General features: G+C 40.5%; 1 protein-coding gene across 1 annotated transcript; it reads right to left on the bottom strand.

Annotated features, from left to right (window-relative positions):
- Positions 1-1,275: 1,275 nt before the first annotated feature.
- PNRC1 (proline rich nuclear receptor coactivator 1) lies at positions 1,276-4,821 on the bottom strand. Its single transcript, XM_032215986.1, has 2 exons — positions 4,189-4,821; positions 1,276-2,325 (listed from the first exon to the last, which is right to left on the bottom strand). Exons 1-2 carry the CDS (start codon positions 4,621-4,623, stop codon positions 1,891-1,893), a joined length of 870 nt encoding a protein of 289 aa, XP_032071877.1. The 5' UTR covers positions 4,624-4,821; the 3' UTR covers positions 1,276-1,890.
- Between the last annotated feature and the right edge of the window lie 15,359 nt (positions 4,822-20,180).

The raw sequence follows: 20,180 nt of genomic DNA, 5'->3' as shown, positions 1-20,180 counted from the left end.
CTGAAAATATCTGGAATGTGAAGGATGATTTCTACCCAAATGGGCTAAACTGTAATTCTATTTAACAAAGATCTTTGTTACATATTTAGCAAAATATAATTTTCATTGAGCCTAAATATAGCCACTAGATGCATGCAATGCTATTCAATCCAAAGGGTAAGGTACTTGTGTGGAGACATCAAGTAGCAGCTGTTGGCGGTTCCTGAAATGAAATGCATTTATTTCTGGGATTTTACAGCAGCCTGAGGCAGTCTTGGAAAAATAAAGGTTCTAAGGAATTTTGCCAGCTGCCACACAACTGTGTACCACAAAGCACTTTTCCTCTTCAAAGCATGGAACAATTCTAATAACTACAATGTTTATCTTGTATACTTTTGCAAAAAACATTAAAAGCAGTGCTAACTGTATTTCAGGGATGGAGTTAATGTGCTTTGTCTTTATTGTAGACAAAGTATGTAACCATACTTTGTAATATGACTTGGAAAGAATTATGTTTTGTATATTGTGCAATTATAGCGTGCAACTCATTGTTACAGAAACAGAACCCCTCATGTTTTGTCACATTCCCTTTCATCTGTTCTGTAAGTTTTACTTCTGGAAAATATAAACTGCTCCCAGAATGACACATTCTAGGTAAACGTGTTGTTTCTGAACCAGTTTGATAAGGAACAAGTAATGTATATACAGGCTGCAACTAATGTTGGAAATAATGCTGAAAAAAATACTTAATGAAGATCTGCTTGCTTGTTGAAAAGGATATGGTGGTTGTTCATGTTTCTTATGTCAAGGAACTAGCTTTTACTTCAAGAGTCTCCTATTAATTATACAGAAGAGTACTGTACATCCTTCCATATCCAAATTCAGCAAAATTAAATTTGCCGGAATAAATGTAAGTGCATATCTGCATATCTGAGTTATATATGCTTTGTATGGGCCTTGGCAATTATATCGTATGTGTGTGTACACACGCACACACATTCACATTGCAATATGCAGTTGCATTCAGTTGTGATTTTAATGACCAATTTTCTAGGTCATTATGACTATCACTGTTAAGGCTGTGGATATTGCATCAGTGTCCTATATGCAATCTTCATATAATGCAGTGAACTAATCATAAAAAGAAATACTGTATTGTAAAATACATTAGGTTTCTAATAATTGTAGCATTTAGAAAATGTAACCTGTATCACTGACAACACAAAAATGCTTAGCATTTGAAATTGCTTTCCAAGATTCAGCTAGACAGAAAACACATTAAAAACAACCACCAGGTAAGGGGGAGGCCAAATTATTTTATTTATTTATTTTTAAAACTAGCCAATCATTTCTGGCAGATAGCACTATTACCTAAGTTAGATAATTAAGTGCTAGATTTCAGGTGTTAATTAAATCCCAAAGTTTGTATGGAAGCTTGTATGGTGTAATCGAATTTAACTTCATATATTGTTTTCAAACAAATTCACATCTTTCTGAGAGCTTATTTTTCAATAAAACATTGTGTGCCACGGACTGTAAAATTTTTCAGTAGTGCAACAGTAATGTTTTCACATTTCGATTTGAAAATTAAGATTTTTTCCTTTGAAAAATCTCAATACCTTGTGCAAATGTTGACAGATCTTTCCATGTGTCAAACACACTTTAAAAAGATGTCCATTATTATGTACAAAAGCCATCTACCGCATGGGCAGTGTAAAATACATCCTTTCATAACAAAACTAAAATGTACCTCAAAATATCAATATACACATTACATGATATACATTATTTACATATCCATAAAAAATTAGAGTACAAGTTTCTTTTTTAAGACTAGTCAGTCCTTTGAACATCAAAATGTAACAAGGCTGGATTCAGATTGCTGGCATGTTCTTTGTCGGTATCCAGAAGCTATGCTTGAACTTTTAAGAGTGTCTTTAAATGGACTGCCATCATCTTCCTGTTTTTGTCAGAAAATTCAACAGTGCTCCCAACCCAGTGACTGGGAGGCTTTGGAAGGACACTGGGAGAAGGAGGATCACTAAATTTTGCCCCAGCATAATTTTCTTTTTGGTTAGCTTCTGTCACAAAAATAGATTTCTTTGCTTTAAAATTTTCTGTATTTTTCAAAGGCTTTTTCTCCTGCCTTTTAATGAGTTCAGATGATAACGATTCTTGCCAAAATGTATTTTCACACTTTTTTGTAGATGGGAATTTATTTAGTGGTATGTTACATTTACTTCTCTGTCTGTTACTCTTTGATTGGTCAGATAGATGCATATTGTGAATAGGCTGATTGTAAGGCAGCGGAATCTTCTCAGATTTTCCCATCCTGTTTTTGAATAACTGCAAAGATAGAAGATAATCTCATAAATATCTCTGACAATAATTTCTAATGTCTTAATATTAAATACACATCAGTTAATCCTTTATTCTATTACGTTATCTTATAGTTCCATATAAAAATAAAAGTTAGGCTCACCTAGCTATAAATTGCCTGTTTGCACTTCACAATTGTTGTCAAATTGTTTTATCCTTTTCCTTCATTTCCTGGCTTGCCTTCAGTTTGTAAACTAGATGTCAGGACCTGTCTCACTTTAGAGACAATAGTTTTGAGATAGCACTTGTCTAAAAATCATAATTAAAAATTAAAATGGAAATAAGCAGAATTCTAGCGATCGTAACACTAATCCTATACAGGTTATGCTTCAATCCAACTAATTTAAAGAGTTTGTTTTTAAGGCCAAAAAATAGAGGTTACCGTCTAAATGGCTGAGGAATGATGATGTATGAGAATCTTTATAGCCAATCAGACCACGGTTGTATCTTGTATATTCAATTAAGTTACTTTAAAACTGTAGATTAACAGAATAATGTAATTTTCCTCTAACTAGTCAAAGGTTCCCATTGAAATGACCGATTACAGTTCTGAGGATCTGACTAGGGATCTGAGGATTTCATATCTATAATACTGTTTCCTACTAAAATGTGTAATTCATAGAATACATTTTAAAAGAAATAATGTCCCTAAGTAAGAAACAGTGCCAGTTAAAACTAAGGTGCAAGTAGTCCTCAACTTACAACAGTTCATTTAGTGACAATTCAAAGTTACAACAGCACTGAAGGGACACAACCATTTTTCATTAGACTACTGCAGCACTCCCATGGTCACATGATCAAAATTCAGTCTCTTGGCAATTGACTCATATTTATGACGGTTGCGGTGTCACAGAGTTATCTGATCCCCTTTGGCGACCTTCTGACAACAGTCACTGAGAAAGCCAGATTCACATAATGGTGTTACTAATTTAACAGCTGCAATGGTTCACTGAAGAAGGGCTACAAGAAAAGTCATAAAACTCACTTAACAAATGTCTTGCTTAGGAACATACATTTTGGGCTCAATTGTCATAAATTGAGGACCACCTCTATCAACCATCCGATTATACTACATTGCATACGGCAAAGATTTCGGGAGAGGAAAAAATACGAAAATGAGTGGATTTTCCATAGGCAGTCCCTAAGGTCTGGGAGATACTGGGGGCGGGGTTGGGGGGGGGAAAGGGTCGAGCTTAAAAACATTTGAAGACAAGTTGCCTGCCAGGATGAAGCATAAGCCACAAGGACCCTTCTCTAACTACGTCTTCCAAGTCAAAGTCACTTCACCGGCAGGTTTGCTGGTTTATTCCTCTCGGAAGCATCACAATTAAAATAAGGCATACTCGTACGACATCCGATTTAAAATATATAATACAAGATTTAAGAGACGCTCAAATCGAACAGATCAAATTGGCAGGTAACAGCAATCCCCCCTCCCCCCGTTATCCTTTTCGGTAAACAAGCAGAGGGAGCGGCCATCCGCTCCCCGCCCCCACGGCGGGCACTGCGAAGCGAAACCAAATCAGCCTTTTCTCCGCCACGGAGGCGGCCCGCCTTCCCCCGTCGCCCATTGGGCAACGGTCTTGGCCGCCGCGTCGCCTCAGATCTGAGTCTGTTGCTGGGCGCAGGCTCGAAGCCGATTGGCGCGCGGCTTTCTACCTATCCGCGCCCGTGGAATATCCCTGCGGCGGCTGCCTTCACGCGCAGGCCATGTAACGGAAACTCGGCCCCGCCCGCCCAGCCCGGAGCGGACTCCGTGCGGCTCCTCCCTCCCTCCCTCCCTCCCTCTTAGAGAAAGAAGCTGCTTTTCGGCCCTGTGGTTCGCCTCACCTCTTTCCTGAAGGGCTTGTTTGTAACGACCGGGGTGGTTCTCGGCGAAGGCGCCGGAGCTTCCTCGCTGGAACGTCCCGTTTCTAATCCAGAGTCTGACGAAGCGGCGGGGACTTGGCAGCGGTTGCGCGTCCCTGGCGCGGCGTTCCTTCGTCCCAAGCCGGCGCGGTGTTGTTGAAGTTGCTGGTAGCAGCGGCAGTGTAAGAAGCCGCAGGGAGCACAACGGATCTTCCCTCTTCGTCGCCTGACTCTCTTCAGCGACGGTCTTGCGCTACCGTTTGGTCCTAGTCCCGGACAGCAGCCGGGTTGGGGGCTTTCGCTGTTGTAGTCTGCCCGCAGGAGTCGTTGAAAAAGGGACGTAGGAGATGAACGACGGTCCTCGGTACCGGTTGACACCCGGGCTAGAAAGGGCGAAGGCGCTGTGGTAGTCACCATAGTGAAAGCTTAGAATATATGCGCAGCAGCGCAGGAGCAGAGAGGAACAAGGGGGGTGGGCAAAAAAACCGGGGATGGAGGGATGGGACTGCTCAGCCTCGGTCGGAGCCGAGGCTGCGCTGGTCGAAGCGAGCAGATCCTCTCTCAGGAGAACATGGCGGGGGAGTGAAGCGAGAAACCCTAACGCCCTACTGTTGTTACTTCAAGAAGGACCGCCCTCTTCCGGTTGGCCGCCAATCAGAACAGAGCCGTAGCGGGAGCTTCTGCCTCCCGTCCCTATTGCCCAATCAGCAGAGAACTCACTCCTTTACGGCATCCGCGCCACCAATCCGGGCAGGCGTAAAGCTTGCAGGGAGGTGGGGCGCTGGAGGCTCCCCCCCCCCCCTTCTAAGAGTCATTTAAAGTTTTCTGTGGGCCGTAGGGGCTCGTCGCGGTGGGCGGGGAGTGTCCTTTGTCTAGCGACAGACCCTCCCTCTCAATTCGGTAGAGTTCTGAGTAAAGAAGCCTAGGATTGCGCCTGTTGGGCGGCGGCGTCCAATCAGGAGGACCGAACGGCGCTTAGCCCGCCTCTCTTATTTGTGTGACAGTAAATCCGGAAGGAGGAGGGGGAGGAGAGTGAGAAGTGGTCGCCTGCAGAGCGGGAGGTCCGAACGAACTCCGGCGGCCGGCAATGGCAGAGGAGGCGGCGGCTGCAGTAATGTTGGTGCCGCGAGGCCCGGAGGCTGCGGGGCTGCTAGAGGAACGCGATGGTGCCGTGCATCAGGAGGAGAGTCCTCCCCGCTTCGTGGCCACCGGCTTAGATAATCAGCAGGTCTGGCTGAGCCCTTGGAGGGGTCCCGCCTGCCAAATCCCAACTATCGATCCCAAGGCGCTGCAGGACTTGGCAAGTCTGGCCGTCCGGGTGGCGACGCAAGTAGAGGACCTGCTGCGAAACGTGCAAGGCGCCCTGCAGGCTCTGACGACTCTCAGCGTGGGCTGCATCCAGACCTACCGAGATGGAGTGGAGAATTTGGGAGACGCTGTAGACACAAGCATCCGCTCCATGTACACGCTCATGGCCCGCTGTGAGGAGCTGGATGTGGAGCTGCAGCCGGTACCGGCCCTGGCCAAATCCATCCGGGACATGAAGAGTGCGCTGGACAGATTGGAAGGCCTCTGCAAATAAATCTACTGGGCTGCTTTTCCTGCTGGCCTCTCGGACCTTGAGACTTGTCTCCAGCCAAGAATGCCTGTCTCTTAATAGATATTTCTTCAGAACCCGCTACTCGGTAAATCTCAGGATCCTTGCAAAGCTAACGGTTAACCAGCTCTGAGAAACTGGATGAAACTGGTTTGTCCGTTTAATAAACAACCAGTTCTTCCTCAGACTCTGCTCCCCCCTCTTGCAACAATGCCAGTAAAGACGAACCCATAGTCCCTTGCACATAAAGGTTTCTGTAAAAACCTCCTAAACATTTAATCTTGATAATAAATTTTATGTAATCTGCTCCATATATTTTTATTCAGAAATAATTGTTTGTGAAAATAAGAGATCATGCAAGATTTTAGGCTTGAATTGCCACACAATAGAATTTAATTCCTGAATAAATGTAAGTCGAACTGCAAACTGAATAAAACATGCTTCTTATTTGCAACTGTTTATGTAAGCATACATGACTTTCTTAACTAGATAATTTATAGACTCATTAAGGTAAATGTAACACAATGGACAATGTTAATATCTAAACTGTTTCACGAAGAATTGTTTATATGAGCAATATTAGCATTTATTTTAAACTAAAGATTAGTATTCATCTAAATTTCCACATAATTTTATATTGTTTTATAGGCTTATATTGGTTTAAATTTGAAAATACTGGAAATACTAAGGTGAAGCAACATCTAGTTTCAATATTCACAAATAGCCAAGCCACATTACTTAGACTAAAATTCCTGGAGGGCAATGATGTAATATTGAGAATGCAAAGTAAAACTGATCTGGGAATTTCCAGGGCTACAATCTGCCCTCATTTATGAACTGACTGAATGACGTTGCAGAAAGTCACTATATACAAATCCCAAGATAAGGCATAAAACATGATTTGTGTATATGCTGAAACTAAGCAGGCTGATGGCTAGTCAGTGTTTGAATATGTTGTATGCAGCATGTTGGTGAGCATTGGTTGGCTTTTGAGATCTACTTAGTTTTTCAGTAGAATCACAAAGCCCACCAGGCAGGAGAGTTAAGGAGGAAGTGCTTCTTAATATATATTTAGTTTGGGAATTTAATTTTATAACTAGAGATGGAATGAAATTATAAATCTTGTCATGAAATTCGAGCATAAATCTTGTCATGTATATAGTAATATTATTCTTCAGGTTTTCTTGATTTAGTCACTTTAAAATGGGAAAATACTTTAAAAAGCAATAAAGATTTATTAAGAACCTGCAAGTCATTGCTCATCATGTTAAAATGTATTACAGATTCTTTTCTAATTTCTGTACAGACCTGATATAAAGTGCCTTGATTTCTATAGGAAGATGAAATGTAAAGGTTAAATATTACTTTTTTGATTCTGCCTATAATTACTTTGATAATGTTGTGAATGTTAGAAGTGGCTTCATCTCTCTAGTAATCTCTTCTGATCTAGCATTTGCTCTCAGGTACCAGTAATGTATGAAGTATTAATTATTGACCTGTAAAACTATTAACAAAATAAATAATCTATATTGCTGATGTTTACCATTTAAAACATTAACAAAATGTGTTCTTGGGTTTTATTGCTGAAATCAAAAATCTATTCCATAGTATTCCCATTTAAAAAGAGTAATATTAATAAAAAGTCTCTCCTATCTGAATATAATATGTATAACTGCACTGTAGTCATTAGATTCAGAAGTTCAGCTCTTCTGTTTGAGAATGTCATTAATTTTCTAGTTGAAATCTATGATACTAAAGAAATGCATTTATGTAGCAATCTTCTATGTTAGTATATATCCCATTGATTTTTAAAAAAATACCATAGGATGAATGTGCAAAGGAACTAATTTTTTAATAATCAAGATACTACTATTCTCTAAAAATGTCAGAGGTTTGTGGCATCTTATGGATCAAATCTCCATTGTACAAGCTTTTGTACGGTCAGTTACATGGTAAATTATAGTAAATTTTGTTACTTTTCAAATCTTAAGCTTAAATGCTATAAAACAGAAGCATGGTACTGTAAGTTTACTGCAGAAATTCAATATACAGTAGTTGCTAATTTGGAAACAGCTGTTTTACTATTCTATTAGGGCTGTGATGGCGAACCTATGGCACGCCTGCTGGAAGTGGCACTCAGAACCATCTCTCTGGGCACCTGAGCCGTCACCCATTTCTCTTCCTGGTTCTGGCCAGCTGGTCTTCATGCACCGGAAGAGCAGCAGCCCAGTGTACATGCACGGCAGACACAGCTCTTCCACTTTCTGGTGCACATTTACATGCGAAGACCAGGTGGCCGGTGTACATGCGCGAGGCAGAAACAGAAAGATCATCTTCCTGGTACTTGCATGTGCACTGGGCGGCTGCTCCTCCAGTTTCTGGCCCATATATGCCCTGTCCACCTGGTCTTCGCACGCACTTGTGTACCAGAAACCGGTAGATCGGGTGGCCGGTGTGCATACGTGTGCCAGAACCTGGCAGACCATCTTCACGGTGTGCGCATGCACACTGGGTGGCTGCTCTTCCAGTTTCCAATGTGTGCATGTGTGTTGGCCAACTGGTCACACACGCATGCGTGCCAGAAACTGGAAGACCAGCTGGCCGATGTCCATGTGTGCCATAACCTGGAAGAACATCTTCCCAGTGCGTGCATGCGCACTGGGCGGCTGCTCTTCTGGTTTCCAGCATGCAGATGCATGCGATCCCATTTCAGCACTTTGTCCCGAAAAGATTCGCTAACACTTTATTAGGGCTTTATTGTACATAGTTGAAAGTTGAAAACATTATTAATAGGGTTTAGAATAAAACCTTTCATAATCATGCTTTTTTAATCTGTTTGGTATGTTTTTCAGATATCATTAATTATCTCTAACTTGGCCATTATCCTAATCCTATAGTTAGAAAGTACTTTGATTCTTTGTAGTTGTGTTTACCAAAGATACTAATCTCTTAAACAAAATTTCTGGAATCACTCAACATACCTAGTAAACTAGTATAAACTAATCATATGACCTTAGTTTGCACAACAGACTAAAATACAATATGGTTGGCTAGTTTGTGGTTCAATGTGTGTACTGTTTTTGAGTTATGCTCTGGCAATGGAGAGCATTTGAACAGGTGTCATAACATGCAGAAACATTTTTAAACAATAATCAAAGCAGTTTACGCTGTTGCAAAGCTGATGTGGAATGAAAATGGTTTCTAGGTATCCCCGCAGGCTATGCGTGCAACTGCTTTGCTTTTATGACTGCCAGGTGCAGCTTACAAAGCGGCCATCTGCATCTTGCAAAAACACTGCTGCTCTAATAATTCAAAAAGAGGTGCTTTGCTGATCATGCATGTGAAATACACAGCACTAGTTTATAGCTTTACCATCAGGGCTTTAGCTTGTCCAGCTTGATGAATAAAGTCCAAACCACCGCACAACCAAGAGCCATGTGTGCTAAGAGTGCTGAGAAATTCAAAACATCTGGAAAATGTAAAGTTCGTGAAGAATGGATCAAGATATATATTTTTTCATCCAAATAAATTAATGATTTATTTTTTAAAAACTATGCAATCGCTGTTGGGATTTTTGTTTTATAATATTTTATTAATAAAAATAAAAAGTAATCCCCCCCCCGAAATGTATGTATATGGGGTTTTTTTGCTTCAATTTTTTTAAATAGAAAAGATATGTTAAAAACTTCAAGTGTTTTAGGTTACATCCTTTCAGCAAAAATTAATATTTCTAAAAATGTTCTCATTGCATTATTGCAGATACAGTGAAATTGATGCTTTATTTTAAACATATTTGTTCCATTTTGGTAAGGAGCAATTGCATGTATTTTCAGTATTTAATATTTTCAGATGTTTATTTTCTTTTGAAATTTAACTCATGTGAGTTGGAGAAAGAAAATGGGCTTATAGTCAAAGGGCTTGCTATTCAATGTAAGAAAAACAAACATACAGCTCCAACAATTCAGTACTTTGCAGAATTGATTAATATAGTTCAGCTAGTGGTGACTAATGATAGATCAGCTAGTGGTGATTATACCATATATGTATAATCTGTAAATATCTGTCTTGTATGTTTTTCTTTTTTCAGCTATTTCTCTTTTGTAATTTTATAATTTTGCGTAGTTCTTTTCGTAAATAGTTAATTGAAAAGCCCCAAAAGATAAATAAAAAGTATGACTATATTTGATAAATTAGGAAATTTAATTTTAGTATAAATTATCTGTAGATGGAAACATTCTTTTTCTAACAAAATTGCTAGAATGACACAGAACAAACATAGTTTCCCCAACACATCAATCTCATTTTATTTTCCTTGCCCAAAGCACTTAAGCTTCAGTTCTGAAATAAATATGTTCTTTTGTGTTTATGGCAAAATCCTTGTTTACCTCTATTTCATGGTAGAAATAATGCAGCTCACGCAGTTATTTCTGCCTTAGGGTATAAAAATAATGCTGTTCTTTACGTTCTTCTATTGTAGTGGTGCGTGTAGAGGGAGGGGGATGGCAGATCATCCAGTGAAGGTTTTGGGTTTTGCTTTGCCAGAAAAATACCTTGGAAAGAAGAAATCAGGAAAAAGCTCACGGTTAAACAATCGTGTCCTTAAATGTATACAACTTTGTGTTTTTGGGAGCATATAATGAACTACTATGATAATTTTTTCATTTTTTTCCATCTTGGTTTGTTCCACAATCATCCCTTGTTTGACTCATTGCCAGATACAGTGCTTTCTCTCAACTGGAATCATTTGTATTGCCAACCTTTCTCCTTTTCCATTGGAAGTGCTGTGACCTATTTTCAAGACACCACTGCTCCTATGCTCAACAGCTCGCAATTATTCTCTTCCAGGCCAGAAAAGCCACTTATAAAAAAGCTGACATAGCTATTTCAGTGGTTTTGAATATTTAACTTGCCAGGGGCAAATTTGTGGTGGACAAAATGGCAACAGACTTTCTCTGCATTTTATGCAGTACTGAACATTGCAACTGAACCAGAAACAGGATGGAATGGCCCATTTCAGCCTTAAAGCTCACTGGGGGATTTTTAGAGCTAGTTGCTGTTGTCCAGTCTACTGTGCATTATGTAACAACTGTGAGATTGAAAATGTGAAATGTTATCCTGAGATTCATGAAACAATAATAGCATAATAAATTATTATTCAGGTGTTTCCTCAAGAGCAGGGCTGGCTAACTCCTGGCCCATGGGCTGGGTGCGTCATAATTGACCACGTCCATGCTTGGTTTAGTAAAGGGGGAAAAAAGTCCCGATACATCATGTGACACTGCTGTGACATGAATTTGACATTCCTGCTCTAGAACAGGTGTCAAACTAAAGGCCGGTGGGCTGGATCTGGCCAACAGAGTGCTTAGATCTGGCCCGCAGGGCTGCCCTGGAAACAGTGAAGGACCAGCCCGCAGTGCCTCTGTCAGCAAAAACGGAGCTTGTGAGGGGCGCGTGCGGCCTTCCTGAGCTCCATTTTTGCTGGCAGAGGGTTGCAGAAGGCTATCACAGCTGAACACGCAGCTCGCGAAGGCTACACACAGCCCTTCTGACCTCCGTTTTTGCTGACAGAGCGCTCGGGCCACCACAGGCGTCCCCAACATGAGTAAACACATGTCTGTCTGTCTCTGTGTAGCCTACTGCTAATTTTTGCAGCCACAAGCTTTAATCCGAAGCTGGGACTGAAGCAATACGAACTCAAATCTTTGGTATGGCTATAATGCTGCTGGTAGAAAGAAATTCCTCAAAAATCTAGAATTGTTTTTTATGAGCGAACGAGAGGGTAGGCTTTGTTGGCATTTTGAGGCTGTTTTTAACTATTTGACAAGCAAAAACATGTAGCAAACCTCAATTATGTAGCAAAAGCAGTTGGAAAAAAAATAACTGATCAAGGGTTTGTCTGCTACAAATTAAAGGCTGTTATAAGAGAACATTAAGCAGCTGCTGCCTAGACTTGCTCTTGAAAATTGTAAGCAGGGACGTGGATGACTCAGTCTCATGTGATGTGCAGAGAGAGGTGATGTAATGAGTGTGAAATACACATGATTCCCAGGAGAGCAACACACACGGACAGACAGACACAGGCACACACACACAGGGGCGCACGCTCACACATGGTGTGGCTAATGTTCCTTTTATTCATTGTGGACAAAAGGACAATAATGGCAACACTATGCCTACACCTTTCTTTGTTGTTAATCAATTCAAATTCTAACTTCCTATATTCACATAGCAAAAGGGAGATAATACAAATTTATAATGAAAATTATTGGTTCAAAGTGGAATAGAAAGATGTGATTTCCACCACTCCCTCTTCAATGTTGCTTTGTCCCATACTCTTCAACAGTAGCTATCTTTGAAACAACAATCAAAGTCTTTCCATTTTTAATATTGATGAATCGCACGAATGCTCTAGTTATTTTGTGGGAGGGAACTAAATGTTCTTTGGATTTAAGGATAGATTTTTCTGGACAAATGTACATGAAATATTGATGGGCTCTGACATAAATTAGATCTATGTAAAGCACTTAGGGATGAAAAAAATAGTACACATTTTCTTTCGGAGACCACAAAGTGGTACCACTTAATACATTCTGTTCAGTAACTGAGATTTGAGAATTAAGTATTGGATTGAGAAGCATCAGTTACTTCTGGATCTCTACATGTTTCTTTTGACCCATTTTCTGATAAGAAAATTTCACAGTAAAAGGTTCAAAATCTGTTCACTAAGGAGGATAGAATGGACACACCAATAAATGACATTTCTCATACCCTCTTGAAATTTCTGAAAGTCTGCTTTTTATTGTGGTCTTTGTGAATCAGCTCTTCGATGGCTGACTACGTGAAAACCACTTTTGGGAGGGGGGTAGATTATAAATTATCATATATCGTATATGATTTAGCTTAAGATTTATACCCTGACTTTACCCCAGTACTCAAGGTAGCTTACAAATAATTGCTACCTCAAATCAGGCTGAGAAATAGTGACTGGCTAGAGTCATTCAATGTGTTTCCATGACTGTTGTCCTAGTCCAATATCTCAATCAATGCGCATATATATCAATGCCCATGTACACCTTCCTTCCTTCCTTCCTTCCTCCCTCCCTCCCTCCCTCCCCTCCCCTCCCTTCCTATTATTCTATTTTTGATGATCTTCTGACAAATAGTTTTACAAGTTTTGCCTTGTTTCAAAAACTTACCAAAACTTTTGTTTTAACCAGAATAAATAACTTAGGCAGCATTATCTCTCAGCCTTTGTCTTGTATTTACCTTTTAATCTTACTTTCTCACCCAGAATTCATCTTTCTTAATGAAAATAGCTATATAACTATTCTGTTATTCTCAATATATTCATATTGAATGCTATGGTTTCCTATACATATATAAATAAATGTTTAGGATGCTATATCAAGAACATAGCAAGGTTATAAAAGTCTAAGAAATCCACTATTAGTAAGGTCAAATACAGTGGCATTTTATTTGTACAGGGTTTTTTTTAACGTTGAAGTTTTCGCTGAACAAGCGAGTGGGAAGTATTTGAAGCAATTGTACATTAACAGCCTGGAGTTTCCTGTTTGCGTTAGCATAAATGAGAAGTGACACTGCATTGCATGTGGATGATTACTGGCATTTACGTAGTACTGGGAGTTGGTTACAACATTCATGTGTCAGCAAAAGAGGGAGGAATTTTCTCTTGGCTTTACAGAAAATATGTGATAAGGCTTCAGAATACTGTTGAAACTTGAAACTAGCTTTGCTTAGAGCATATCCAGCCACAATTTATTTTAAAAAAAAGAAGAAGAAATAGGCAGGAAGATCCTGGATCAAAGTGACCTAGTTTCTGTCTCCAGTCAAAACACTATGAAACTTCTATATGACATGTTTTCTTTCACTAGGAGGAAATTCAAATGTTATTGTCCCTGTTTTTTTTCCCCTTCCCCATATTGGCACCATTCCACTGTTTTGTTGTTACACTGAGTAACAACAAAATGTGGCAATCAGAATTTGATTCCCCATTATGTGAATGGTCTTTTTTAAAAAAAATAACTGATCAAATTAATGGAGTGAATGTTGTTGGATTGCATTGAGACACTTTTTTTGCCACAGTTTATATGCACTCATATTTATTCTATTCTTTTACCTGAAATCAACAATTTTCTTCCCATAACTGCATCTTGTGTGTATTCTTTTGTAAATAGTTTTAAATTATTTTATTGGTGTGCAAGTTAAAGAGCACATCTCAAGCACCGTAACTCTGTGAACAATATTGTTTGTTCTGATATCTTCCCATAAAATTATTTTCCCTTTATGATCAGTAACGGATGGTGTCAGACTTGCATTAATTGGCTGTTTAATCTCTGCTCCTTGGTCAGACCCATATGTCACTACTCTGCTATTGTTTCTCGAAAGAGCTGAATTTGCTGGTAGTTTTCTATGAATTTTATAACAACACTGGACAGATCAGCTGGAAGTATCCTATGGCAGAGGTCATACTGATCCCCAGTCTGTGGATCAACATCGATCCACAGCATACCAGCAACCAGTCCGCACGAAAAAGGGAAGCCCCATCCATGGGGTACAGGCAGCACACAAAACCATGCCCCCCTCCAGTCTGTGGAAAAACTTTTCACCACAAAACCGGTCTCTGGTGCCCAAAAGGTTGGGCACTCTATGGGTTTTAACTTCATATCTGAAATAAGTAGAATGACACAGCCAACAATTCCTCTGTTGCTACCCCAGAGAAAATAGGGAATCTAGAAATGTGGGAAAAAAAATAGAGAAACCTAAACAAAACTGATGCTTGTGACCCCACTGCCTTTATGATTCCAAGCTGGGCTTTAGAAAACTCAGGTTATGACAGTATAGGTAGAAGGAGAAATCTCTTAATGACAGACTGTATGCAGTTAGAGGTTACTATATTGCTTAAATTGGTTTTTTTTTAAAAAACAACAACCAGCTGATGATGTGCTGAATAGGAGGGGCAGGAGAACCAGAGGAATCTACCAATTACATGGTTTATTAGGCCCTGCATAACAAAACCAAGCAAGCATTATTCAGTAGTGTGTCAGAGCAGATGCACTGTTGATAGGCTTTAGAGTTGGAACAGGAAATTCATGGTGATACAGTTTTCTACAGATTGAAAGATGGGTGGCTAACACTTCTACTCAGTAGGAAGGAAAAACCAAAATATAGGAAGGGGGAAACATGTGCTATTGGAGGAGGGTACTTAAACAAAATAATTGCCTAAACATTTCCATGAAATTTTGCTTAACAAACAAGCAGGCAATGTTCAGATGTCCACGAGAGACGGTCAAGTGGCCATCATGGTTGGAAGGCCCTGCTGACAGTCACAATAACTCATCACCTAGTCACCTTTAGCTTGAACTACTACAATTATTTTATGTGAAACTGCCTCTGAAGAGTACCTGGAAGCTTTAGCTGGTACAGAATGTAGCGGCATAGGCAGTTATGTGCACTCCTAGAAAAGAGCATGCTACAATTTTGCAAACTGCATTGGTTGCCAGTTTGCTTCTGATTCCAACTTGAAGTGCTAGTTTTGTTCTATAAAGCCCTTCATGGAATGGGACTAGATATCTGAAAGACTGTCTCTCCCTGGTTACATTATCCTGTCCCATTAGATGTCACAGAGAAGGCATGATGTTGATACCATCAGCTAGGGACTTACCGTATTTTCAGAGTATAAGACACACTGGAATATAAGATGCACAAAGACTTTTGAAGAAGCAATTTTAAAAAAAAAGTTTTTGCACTCTGCAGACCTCCCGAAAATGACCCCCCCCAAAGGGCATGAATAGCCTTTAGGACGCTTGTAGAGTGCTCCCCAGGCTGCAGGGGGAGGGGCAAAAATGAGCAAAAAACAATCCATTTTTACAAAAATGGGCCTTTTTATCAAAAAAGGGCACACACAGCCTTTAGGAGGCTTATAGAGTGTGCCTGGGGGCAAAACGAGCAATCATTTTTGCCCTCCCTAGCCCCCAGGAGTACTCGGGAAGCCTCCTAAAGGCTATACATGGCCATTTTTGCTAAGGGGGGAGGGGTTTCAGGAGGCAAGAAATACTGTATTCAATGTAGAAGACACACCCAGATTTTCACCCTATTTTTTGAGGGGAAAAGGTGTGTCTTATACTCCGAAAAATACGGTATATTTGGTGGGGCCTAGAAGATGTGCCTTCCCTCCTCTGGTGTTTGCCTTATAGAACATTCTCCTCCAGCCGTGAAGTGATATTAGCTTCATCCTTTTTGACCTTCTGGAAGGCCCTCAAGACCTGTTATGTTATCAGGCCCGAGGTTCCCAGGGCCACTGGAAGTTGAAGACCTGTTTGGGTCTCCACCTGGCATCTCCCCTTGATGCGGCTGTTGTGTAAGCTGGACCACTGGTTCCTAAGCCTGATTCCGGTGGAAGCTGTTGTCAGCTCAGTGGCCTACCAATTGCCTTTCCTGGCCTGGCTTCATGTCCACCTGGTTTTCCATCACTCCTTGTTGATAATTGGGGTGCCGGCCAGTACCCACTGGAAGTTGGTACTGCCACCTGTACCAACTGCTATGCTGGTGCAGCTGGAGTATGAGATATAGACTGACCGTATTATGGATTCCCATATCTGCTGGGGACATCTGCAATATATAGTAGACTGGAAGGGCTATGGCCCCGAGGACATATGTGGGAGGTCGCCAAGACCGTACCTGCTCCCTGGATAGTCTGCTGGTTCCACTGGCGGTACCTGAAAAAAACTGGTTCGTGGGGTCCCGGAGGGGACAGACTCTGCCAGGGGGAGGGAGATGGTCAGCTCTTAAATATGATAAGTAAACAAATAAATAGTGAGTGTTCTATTCTCATGATATGCTAAACTGCATCGTTATTAGTCATGGTTAATGGCCATAGGGATGAAGCATCCAGCAGAAAATATTTAGCAAACATTGTCACTCCACTATCTTGTGTTGCTTTTTAGCACTGGAGAAGGTTCAGCATGTCCTTTCTCCCTTTTTCAATTCACCAACTGAATGGCCCAAAGTGGTGGGATAGGGAGAGAAACACCCCACCTCTTTCTACTGTTTTGGGCTGTGATAGGTGGACACAACCTGCTGCAATGCATGAATGCTGCCCCCTCCACCATCGTGACCCGTCAAAACCGCGTTCCACAAAAGTGCGGTCGACGAAATTGCGTATGTGACGTCATCACAGCGCGACGAAAAAGATCGAAAAGTTGAAATAAAAATTAAATTACAGCAAGCCGATTCACATAAAGGTAAGCGTTAGGTTAAGGGTTAGGGTTAGGTTAAGGGTTAGGGTTAGGTTTAGAGTGTTAGCGTTACGTTTAGCGTTAGGTTAAGGGTTAGCGTTAGGTTTTTCGTTAGGTTAAGGGTTAGGTTAAGGGTTAGGTTTAGGGTTAGGTTTAGGGTTAGGTTAAGGGTTAGGTTTAGGGTTAGGTTTAGGGTTAGGTTTGGGGGGGTTAGGGTAAGGTTTTCACTTTATTTTTACATTTTTCGATCTTTTTCGTCGCGCTGTGATGACGTCACATACGCGCTTTCGTCGACCGCGATTTTGTCGTACGCGGTTTTGTGGTGGAACCCTCCACCATATACCTGCTTCCATGACAAACAATCCATTTGTTTACATCATTGGCTGCTGCACAAAAGGATACAAGCCCCTCTGCACAAATAAAACACCTGAAGGGGGGAAAAAGTAACTTTGAAACAGGCAGCCTCTCAGTCCATAAGAATTGACTATGGATTGGAAAAGGGCCTTTGAATTGAGAAGGCAAATGGCAGAAACAAATATTAGCATGTCAAGCCATGGGGTTGATCCCATGGACATTGTCATGCAGCACATAGCACATCTATTGCCTGCATGGAGTCAAGAGGTAATTGAGATAGTCTGTTATGTCTTATGTGCCAGAGCACATTATATCAGTTCTATCACGTGTAGGCTAATCACCTTCTCAATCTGCTTCTTTGGCAATTCTTTTTAATGGAAATTGTTGAAAAAGGGGTGGGACTCAAGACTGAGGCAGAAACGGCATTGGTTGCCTCTGGTGGGTGACAGTCTCAAGACCTGCTTGGAAAGTGCACCCTTCTTGGTTCTTTTATATTTCTAGAGCCCTTCAGTATTATTAAACAAAATATCCTGGAACTATTACAAGGGTTGGAAGTTGAGAGCTTCTGCTACTTCCTGAGTGGATAGTCCAGTTGATCGAAATAAGGGAGGAGAAGTCATCCAGTGGCTGCTCCAGTGATGGGTCGCCAATTTTTTTACTATTGGTTTGGGCGCATTCCCGCATGTGCTCCTGTGCGCGACCCGTCCAAACAGGTGGGTGGAGCGTCCCACTGCCACTGCTCCTGGTTTGGGCGATCTGGGCCGATTCCGGAGCAACCCACCTCTGGGCTGCTCACTTGAGTACATGAAGCTGCTGAGGGGAGGTAATCCATCAGTTTGGGATGCAGTATCACCAATGCACTGATGATCATCAATTACATATCCTTTTGACAGGACACAGAATGATTTTTAATTATGTTTCATAGTTTTAAAGTGACAACAGTCCAGGAGGATGCACTGTCTGTTTAAATAACTGCTTTATTGCATAATACAATATATTATAAAAAAATAAATAATAAGGTATTAGAGCAGTCGATGTCTGATTCTTAATATCTCACTCTTTCAGTTTTGCAATGTTTTTGGTGTGTAAATAGATGGAATTATATTGCCACCTAGTGAAATGTAGTGCAGTTGTAGATACACGCAAAAAAAAATTCACCAAAAATCTTTAGCATTCATCCTGTTCTTGCTGATAAAAAATAGAGGCCTACTGAAATCTTAAAATGCTGCTAATAAAATGTATATATTTTGAAATGAAATATTTTGGGGAATATTAGAAAGCATGATATAATATTTCCCCTAAAGGAGAAATGGGAAAAAAAATCTTAAGGGGGGCAGAAACCAGCCCCAGTCTCCCTGCACCAACCAGGAACTGAGGAGGCCAGCTTTCCCATTCAGAAAGACTGGGTCATACAGAAACTTCAGATAAGCAACAAGCCAAAGGTTGACAAGATTAGCTCAAACTCCTAGGATTTGCATTTCCCCATTTGTCTTTAGAGCCAGCCAGGACCTCTAGATGGCCCAACAGAAATAAAAAAGGTATAAAAACCCACCCTCTACTCTCAGCTCCATTTTGTCAGCTGCTCCAGAACCACAAACCCTGATGGGTTTGTTCATCAATAAAGGGAACCTTCCTTTCCAATCAGCGTCCATTTTATTCCTGGCTTGGAACGGAACTAGATGGATTTTTCTTCCAACAATTTTAAAAACCAAAATACTAACCTGTTACTTTTATGCTCTGGGCGGGGTGGGGAAACTATATAAACCTGAGTTGTTTGCTTACCAAACTACTATATTTTGCTGGCTTCCTTATTTATATTGTTTTATTATAAAACACAAGTATACATTATATTATTGGATACAGTGATATTTATGGAGTGCCATCTACAAATTATTAACCCTGATGATTTAGATAGCTTACACCTTTAAAAATAAATGAAAATTTAGAAATTATTAACTGTGATTTCTAAAATGTTAATGTTCAGCATTAAGGTTGTTTAAATTTTACATTTAAAGCTGAGTGTGGCATTAATAAACTGCAAAATACATTAAATTGTTCACATCCTTGGCTTAATTCTTAACACTAAGATTTCCAAGGAACTGTTTTTTTATTGTTTATACATGTCAGAAAAAAGACAATAAAAACAAACACCTTTCTAATTTTCCCTGTCTTGTGTTTCTATCAGTTTACTGTGTTTATAAGCATTTGTTTATTGCTCATCTGTGTGCAGAACTTATTATTTTAGTACAATTGAATTGTAACACAACCATTTTAGAGGATGATCAGGAAATTTTTACTAAAGGCATTTTTGCATGGGCAAAAATGAAGTCATAACAAACATTCCCAGCAAAGAAACAGTAAGAAAGAGAAGTAGGATCAGTCAGCAAACGTAATGGAGCCAAGGTGGCGCAGTGGTTAGAGTGCAGTACTGCAGGCTACTTCAGCTGACTGCTAGCAGCAGTTCGGCAATTTAAAATCTCACTGGCTCAAGGTTGACTCAGCCTTCCAACCTTTCGAGGTGGGTAAAATGAGGACCCAGATTGTTACGGGAAATATGCTGACTCTGTAAACCTCTTAGAGAGGGCTATAAAGCACTGTGAAGCGGTATATAAATCTAAGCGTGACCCGACAAAAGCGCGAATGTCAAAAGCGCGCCAACAAAACCGCGGTGCTAAAACCGCGATGTCAAAAGCGTGCCGACAACAGCGCGCCGACAGAAGCGCGATTTAAGTTAAGGTAAGGTTTAGGGTTAGGTTTAGGGTTAGGTT

This window comes from Thamnophis elegans, chromosome 4 (assembly GCF_009769535.1).
Source record: "Thamnophis elegans isolate rThaEle1 chromosome 4, rThaEle1.pri, whole genome shotgun sequence".
NCBI classification, from domain to species: Eukaryota; Metazoa; Chordata; class Lepidosauria; order Squamata; family Colubridae; genus Thamnophis; species Thamnophis elegans.
The sequence above is the reverse complement of the archived record's forward strand: the minus strand, read 5'-3'. Positions and strand labels throughout refer to the sequence as shown.